The 8,889-nt window shown below is 39.5% G+C and overlaps 1 protein-coding gene across 1 annotated transcript; it reads right to left on the reverse strand.

Moving 5' to 3' along the window:
• Nucleotides 1-282: 282 nt before the first annotated feature.
• LOC109917544 (DEAH (Asp-Glu-Ala-Asp/His) box polypeptide 57) lies at nt 283-6,558 on the reverse strand (the record flags this gene model as incomplete). Its single annotated transcript, XM_048593848.1, has 4 exons — nt 6,278-6,558; nt 5,507-5,602; nt 517-600; nt 283-420 (listed from the first exon to the last, which is right to left on the reverse strand). Coding segments are annotated over exons 1-4 (525 nt in total), but the record flags the coding sequence as incomplete, so codon positions are not given.
• Nucleotides 6,559-8,889: the final 2,331 nt, after the last annotated feature.

Consider the following 8,889-nt stretch of genomic DNA (forward strand, 5'->3'; position numbering starts at 1 on the left):
TCACTTGGATTTATTCCATTTAACCTGCATCTGTCCAGGCACCTTAATATCTCTTCCTAAGAAAACTCTTATTAATTAAGTTGGGGTATTTTCAATTGACCTAACCTCTACAGCTTTTTCAAGGGACAAAGTTCCAGATTTTCACTACTTTTTGTGTTAAGAAGTACTCCCGGACATTATCTCTGAATGGTCTACCTTGAATTTTAAGGTTATACAACATATCACAACTTGCATTATATCATTAATCAAGAAAGCGTACAAAAGGAACTGTATTTCTTTCACCTCTTGGCCAGTGGCCTCAATGATTCCATCCCCTCCCCGTGATGACATCTTTTCAATGTATCTGGCTCTTAGTCCTTCCTTCACAAAACCAATATCAGATAGCAGCTCTGCAAATTGTCTCTTCATACTCGAAATCTCCTACAATGTGGAGAAACACAATAAAAAAAATACGAATCATTATGACACGATGCATTTAGTGAATTCTTAATGTTAGAAGAGCTAGAAGTTACCTACCTGTAGTATTCTTCCAGATAAAAAGTTCTGTCTGCAGTAACTGTATGCTGCTTGAGAGCTCACGTTTAGGGCAACACTCCATCCCTAGATCGATAATTTAAATTTAAAAAAAAAACATGTATACCTTTTAAAAGAAATTACACACACAACACTCACATGGAACAAATGCTGGGTAGTGATCACCTCCAACAAGGTGGCCTGCCTAGACATTCAAAAGCATCATCATTGCCAAAACCCCACCATCAGCACCCTGGGGGTCACTAGAGACTAGAAATTGTCTTGGACCAACTATATTAATAACAGGAGCAGGACAGTGTTTGGAGGCTCAACTCCTGGTGCAACTGTCACTATATTCTCCCGCTCATGAAAAGATCAAGAAGAAGCAGAACCAGAGATTTAAGGTAATTAGTGAAAAAGTAACAGCAATATTAGGAAAAGGTTTTTCACACAATGGAAAGCTTAGATCCAGAATGCACTGCCAGCAGATGGGGAGACAGTAAGTTCAGTGACAGCATTCAAGTGAGAAATAGATCGTTACCCGAAAAGGAAAAATGTGAGGGAATATGGGGACAAAGCGGGAAAAATGACACTGGGCAGCGGTAACAATTCTGAGCTGAGGGTTAAGTCAGTAGTATGGACAGATACACTCGCAACAACAACCAAGGAGCTCACAGCATCCATTCGTTTGGCAGATCTGCCGCTAGACAAAATATTGCCATAAGCACATTATGAGTGCTGTATTTCCATTTTGCAGGAGGTATTGTAGCAACTCACTCAATATGCTTCAAACCTTCACCATTAGATTGGGTACCAGAAGCAAAATCATGGCCACATGAACAGGAAAGTTGTGCTGAAGCTCTGGTTGGGCCCCAACACTGGGCTACATCCAGTTTTGGCCATAACATTTTAGGAAGGATGTGAAGGTGTTTGAAAGGATGCAGAGAAGATTTCTCAGAACTGTTCCATGCATGGGTGCTTTTAGTTACAAGGTTAGGTTAGAAAAGCTGGAATCATTCTCCTTGGAGCAAAGCTGATTGAGAGGAGATTTAATAGAGCTGTAGAAGATGAGGTGGACAAGGAAAACATGTTGCCACTGGCTGACAGTACAAAGACGAAGGGGCTGATTTAAGGTTTTGGGTCAGAGATGCAGAAGGATGCAAGAAAAAAAAACTTTTTACACAGTAAGTGGTATTTAGCTGAAACTCACTGCCAATATAAACAGTGAATTGGGAAACAGTCGGTGATTTCAAAAGGAAATTGAATGTTTATTTGAAGGATATAAACCTGCACTGTTATGGAAACTGTACAAGGAATTACTTGGAGGAGAGCCAGCAAGGCTTCAGGGTGAATGGCCTCCCTCTGTGCTGTGAATAACTAAGACCATAATTTTCCTTCTTTCCTCTAAATCACATACCAATTTGAAGTGTATACATGTCATACTTCATCATTGAAGGGTACAAATTCTGGAAATTCCTGATTAAAACCATTTACGATAGCACCATCAGCTCATGGAATCCCACTCAGCCGTATCTAACCAAGTTTGTGAACTAACTATGTAGGAAACTCTGCCTATGTCAAATACACCAATGTTTTACATCACAATAGCAGTCTGCACAAAATAAACAAAGTCAACATTGAATGTAGGAGATCACTTGCATTCTAAAGCAAAGACAGAATGTAGTTTGAATCTTACAGAGTCATAGAGATGTACAGAAACAGACCCTTCGGTCCAACTTGTACATACAGACCAGATAACCTAAAGTGATCTAATACCATTTGTCAGCAGTGCACTGACCAATAAAGGCAAGCACACCAAACACCTTCTTCACTATCCTGTCTACCTGTGACACCACTTTCAAGGAAATATGAACCTGAACTCCAAGGTCTCTTTGTTTAGCAACACTCCCCAGTGCCCTGCCATTAATTGTATAAATCCAGCCCTGATTTGCCTTACCAAAATGCAGCACCTCACAGTTATCTAAATTAAACTCCATCTGCCACTCCTCAACTCATCAACCCATCTGATCAAGGTCCCATTGTATTCTGAGATCAGATTCTTCACTGTCAATTATACCACCAATTTTGGTGTCATCTGCAGACTTACTAACTATGCTTCCTATATTCACATCTAAATCATTTATATAAATGAAGAAAAGCAGTGGGCCCAGCACCAATTCTTGTGGCACATCACTGGTCACAGGTCTCTAGTCTGAAAAGCAACCCTCTACCACCATCCTTTGTCTCCTACCTTCAAGCCAATTTTGTATCCAATTGGCTAGCTCCCCCTGGATTCCATGTGATCTAACCTTGCTAACCAGTCTACCATGTGGAACATTGTCAAAAATCTTGCTGAAGTCCATACAGACAATGTCTACTGCTGTACCTCATCAATCTTCTTCGTCACTTCTTCAAAAAACTCGATCAAGTTCGTAAGGCACAATTTCTCATGCACAAAGCCATGTTGACTATCCCTAATCAGTCCTTGCTCTTCCAAATGCATGTAATCCAACAACTTACTGATCACTGAAGTCAGGCTCGCCGGTCTATAGTTCCCTGGCTTTTCCTTAGAGCCTTTCTTAAATAAAGGCACCACATTAGCCAACCTCCAGACTTCTGGCACATCATCTGTGGCCACCATAGATACAAACATCTCAGCAAGGGGCCCAGCAATCACTTACCAAGCTTCCCACAAAATTCTGGGATATACCTGATCAGTTTAATGCATTTTAAGGCATCCAGCACCTCCTCTTCTGTAATATGGACAGTTTTCAAGATATCTCTATTTCTTTCCCCTAGTTCTCTAGCTTCCATATCATTCTTCACAGTAAACGCGAGAGAATTCTGATTCTTTAAGTTTCACATGGACGTTGAGGGGGATATACGTGTATAATGTGTAGTAGAATCCCTTCAGTGTGGAAGCTGGCTATTTGACCCAGCGAGTCCACATTGATCCTCCAAAGAGCATCCCACAGACCCACAGCCACACCCCCTACCCTAACCCTGTAATCCTGCATTTCCCATGGCCAATCTACCTAGCCTACACGTCCGTGGACACTATGGGCAATTTAACACGGCCAGTCCACCTAACCTGCACATCTTTGGACTGTGGGAGGAAGCCGGAGCATCCGGAGGAAACCCATGCAGGCACGGAGAGAACATGCAAACTCCACACAGATAGTCGCCCAAAGGTGGAATCGAACCCGGGTCCCTGGCGCTGTGAGGCAGCAGTGCTAACCACTGAGCTACCGTGCTGTAGAAACAGGTTCAGTTACAATCAGCACACTGACTCTACACATCAAGAAAAATGTTTTTTTACGCCACTTCTTTTATTTCTACTACCTGGAGGTGTTTCCTTTAAAACACAGTCTAATTATTATCTAAAAGGGAGAACTAGCCAGGGTTGTTCAGTGTGAGGAGCGCAGGGAAGATTTGGCAGCTCCAAGAGAATAAACGACATAATGTTTCTTTTTGACATTGAAAAGTTATGGAAGTTATAAAAGTGAACAAAGATGATGGTTTAACAAGAATACGTGCAACAAGAGTGCCCAATGGGCAAGTCCTCAGAGTCACAAATCTATCACGATCCACATGGTGCCAAATATGAACCACAGCAAAATTCTGAGTATTGTATGGAAAGCAATCGGAAACGAAGCCACCTTCTCAAGGACAAAGGTTGAGTCAAAGACTTGCCTAGCTAGCAAAATCCATATCTCACAAAGCGTAAACAAAAATGCCTTGAGAAGTCCACTGTCACTAAAAATCCCAAACTGTTTTAATATTAGAATTTCAGTTCTTCAAGAAGAAAATTATTGAATCACCATAATATATTATCCAAATGTCTCAAAAGCTTCAGTTAGCAGCTATAAAATTAGCTCAACGTCACTGCACTAAAGGTGCAACGATGTTTGAATTGTGCATTCTAAAATAAAATGGGATCAGTTAAAATTATACCCTTGAGCACATGCAACTATATTCAGAGAACTGTACAAAAGGCTGCTACTGTGAATCAACAGGATTATACACAAAGCAAGAACCGAGATGGGGTGACTGACAAAGGGTTGGAGAAGAATGGATTAAAGTTGAGAATTAACAGGCTGAATTATTTTCCAGAAATATTTCCCACATTATCATTATTACCCTGTAATCAAGTGGATGTGAATTTCCAAAAGTAACTTGGCAACTAGGATAAAGTCATGATATATTTGATTGGGGCGGGAATAAGGAATATATTCTAGGGAGAAAGTCAAAGTAAAGCACAGAACTCATTAACGTTGAGTATACTGCACACTCCCAATTGTTCATAGCAACAACTCAGCCTCTGAATCGTTTACATTACATCACTGAGAAATTGAGCCACTGTCTAAAAATCTTGAATTCAGACAAGCTGCAGGAGAATGACATTAAGCAGAATGTAGCACACAGTATCATTTGTTTGACAGGCCTGTGCTGGTCTTTCAACTCCCCATGAATCTCCTCCCAACTCAATCAACACACATCCATTTCTCCCATAATCTAAATGATTTTTTGGGTTGGAAATTTCTAGTCCCCTGTCCTTTCATAGTCAAACCATTCAGAGGGTTTCAGTCAGTCAATCATTTATGCATCAGCTCTTTAGAAAACCCAGTTATTCTCACTACCCTTTCTTTCCTCATGGCTCTGCAAATGTTCCCTTATAAGTATACATATAGTTCTCTTTTGAAAGTCAAGTGGGGCATGGTGAACAAAAGACCAGATTCTTAGCAATAGGGAGAGAGAAAGCCTGTGACCAGTTATCACAGGCTGTTCAGCTGATTGGTCCAGATGTACCAGAGAGGGCAGATCAAACTCAAAAGACAAAAATTCAATGGTTTTCAATAGCCTTCAAATCTTTGGTCATTATTCTTCATCCTGATTAATACAATCACAGATTTACAAATAAAAGCTGTCATTGGTAGGAATTAGCAATGCAGGAAACAATACAGCAGGAGTGATGTACAGGCTGCAGTTTTACCTTGTAGGCCTGGAGAAAAGCAAGAAAGTCGCTATGAGCAACAGCAAATTCCAACTTCTTTTCTCTGGCTTCTTCCTTCTTATCCCACGGAGAAACCTTTTACAAGGCACAGACCATTTTGATTAGAAACATCTATTAATTGAATTTGATTAGAACACTTTAAAATTGCAAATATTAGTGTTTTATTCTAATTATGTTTGAGGTTTGACACCTTACTTACTGCCCTAAGAAAACCAAAAATCCTTAAAATCATTGAGTTATATCCACCTGTTCTCATCTTCACATCTCTCTGTACAGATTGTGCCTGTTCCAATTAGCAGTCAGCCTAGGCTTGGTGGTAACATTCTCACCTCTCTGTTAGATGATTGTGGGTTCAAGATCCAATCAAATGAGAATATTTAACCTTTGACTAAAAAAGTATTGCTTTCAGATTACTGTTTGTGTGACCTTGCTGTGAGTAAATTGGCTGCCAACTGCCTACAGGACTACAGTGACTACACTTCAAAAATACTTAAGCTGGCTGTAAAACTCTTTGGGGCATCTTGAGGCATTATAAGGCACTGCAATCTTCTTTTCACAAAATAAAATTTTATCCATTTGACAAGGTTTATAATCACAAGCCAGTTACTTTACAACAATACACAGCATCAAATAGAACTGATACCTTGAAGTATAAAATACTTCTATATAACAAATCATTTCAATAGATGTTATTTCTTACTTGTATTTTTTTGTTCGTTAGCTTCAATCTGATGGATTGATTTTACTTACAAAGGGGGATTTAAAGGCCAAGCTGGCTGCAATGGTAAGCGCAGGATCTAGGCAACGGAAGATTGCACCAAATAACATCAGTTTTCCAATGCGGACATCCACTGGCAAAAAGGCCAAGTGATACCCCAGGGGAGTAAGCTTTTCATCTAGTGTGAGGGCTCCAAGATCCTGCAGCCGATTCTTAGCTGCGTTCAACCCTTCTTCCATGGGTAGTTCAACCAGACGAGAGAGAACAGACTTTAAGTCATGATCTGCAAAAATGTCCAGAACTTTGATCCTAGACAAAGAGAAAAAAAGAATTAAAACACTCAAATTCCTCTTTCATTCTCCACAATCTATAAAATGTAATATTATCTAGAATATCACCTGCAAAGCTAATTAAAACACCTGCAGTCATAAATCATAACTTCATCCTGCAGGAAAGAAGTTCTTTGAATTTTAGTAAGATATGTACTTGTTCAATACTGAGTACTTGTAATAAAAATCAAAAGGAAAATGAGTACATAAATTATTCTGTCGCAGTTTTATTTAAGCAAGTTAGCCATTACCATTTATCTTCAGCATTTTCTCCATTCTGTGTACCTCTGTCAGACTCTAATGCAATACTGAGGGAGTGCTGCGCTACCAGAGCTCTAGTTTTTAGACAAGATGCTGAATGACAGCCTGCTTGGTGTCTCAAGTTGATACAAGATTCAGTCCATTGGATCTTGTGTGTTTTTGGCTAAACAAAAGTTGCAACAAGCTATTGGAGGGATTCTGCATGGCCCAATGACATTTCTCACAGTATCTTACTAAATATCGTACCAGGAGGCCCAGGTTCAAGTCTCAACTGCTCCAGAGGTATATAATGACATCTCTGAACAGGCTGATTAGAAAAATAGGTTAAATAAAACTTTTAAAAAAATTTAAGGAGTAAAATGCACTGTACATAATAAGTGCCTGTAGACGTACTCTTCTTGAATTTGCAGAAGGCACTGTTAAGGTGTTATATCAAAGGTTACTTTGGAAAATAAAGCTCTGGTACAGTGAATAATAGATTGGTTTGGATAGAGGACTAGTTCGCTGGCAGAGAAAAGGAAAGTATGCAAAAATTATCTGATTGCAGAATGTGATAAACGGAGTCCCACGGGGGACTGCCAATTTTTACAATTTACATGAATACATGAGATGAGGGAAGTGAAAGCATGGTAGCTAAATTTGCAAGTGACACAAAGATAGGTAGGAAAATATGTTGTGAGGAAGACATGAGGGTGCAGGCAGATATAGACGGATTTCAAGAGTGGGCAAAGATCTGGTAGTTGGAGTATAATGTGAGAAAACATGAAGTTGTTCACTTCCACAGAAAGAAAGGAAAAAACAGAGTATTGTTTAAATGGAGAATGACTATGGAATTCCATGGTTCAGAAGGATTTAGGTATTTTAGTGCTTGAGTAACAAGAATGTAGTAAGCAGATACAGCACATAATCAAGAAGACTAATGGGGTGCTATCCTTTACGACAAGATCAATTGAACATAAAAGTCAGGAAGTCATGCTTCAGTTGTGGAGGGCATTAGTGAAAACACATCCTGAACATCGCACATAATTTAGGCCTCCTAATTTAAGGAAGGATGGAAATGCATTGGAGGTGGTTCAGAGGCAGTTTATGAGATTGATGCATGGAATGAGTGAGCTGTCGTGAGGATAGATTGGACAGGCTTAACTCATTTCTACTGCAGTTTAGAAGAATGAGGGGTGATTTGATTGACATGCATAAGGTCCTGAGTGTCTGGAAAAGTGGATGCAGGAAGGATTTTCCTCTTGTTGGCCAGTCCAGAACAAGAAGGCACTGTGTTCAAATTAGGGGTCACTGTTTGGGTCACAGATGCCGAGAATTTTTTCTCTCTTAGAGGATTCTGCAATTTTGGAATGGTGGAGGTAGAGTCATTACATATTTTTAAGGCAGCAATTTATTCTGGATTTAAAGGTTTTTGGGAGTAGATGACAATGTGGAATTTGAAACACATAGATTAGCCATGATCTTACTGAATGATGGACCAAACTCAATGGGCCGAAAAGTCTATTTTTGCTCCTATTTTGTACATTTGTTTGCTATGTATCTGTTTGTATGTGAGGTTTTAGCAATGGATCAGCTTGTAGTATTCCAAATAAAAAAGTTGTAGTTAAAGTTCAACTCTAGAGACTTGAGCGCAAAAATAAAAGACACACCTGCATAAGGAATCTATATTTCACCTCAGACATTAAACAGGGGCATCAAAGATCCCTCGGTAGTATTTTAAAGTAAAGCAGTGAAATTCTGAAGTACAACATTCATCCCCCAAACATTAGCATTAAAAAGAAGTAGTCCTGTCATTATCACAATGTTTTAGGGATCTAGTTGCATGCAAATTGGCTTCACATTCCTAACTTCCAACACTTCAAAAATACTTCCACATTTAATGTGTTAGTTCCCTAAAGTCATGAAAGATGTAACAAAAATGCAAGTTACATTTTTACATTTTAAACAGCTACAACTTGTTACTTTGGAATTGAAGAGATGGTAGGAACTGCTGATGCTGGAGAATCTGAGATAACAAGGTGTAGAGCTGGATGAACACAGCAGGCCAAGCAGCA

The sequence above is a fragment of the Rhincodon typus genome, unplaced genomic scaffold, assembly GCF_021869965.1.
Source record: "Rhincodon typus isolate 14 unplaced genomic scaffold, sRhiTyp1.1 hic_rhity00004216, whole genome shotgun sequence".
Classification (NCBI taxonomy): Eukaryota; Metazoa; Chordata; class Chondrichthyes; order Orectolobiformes; family Rhincodontidae; genus Rhincodon; species Rhincodon typus.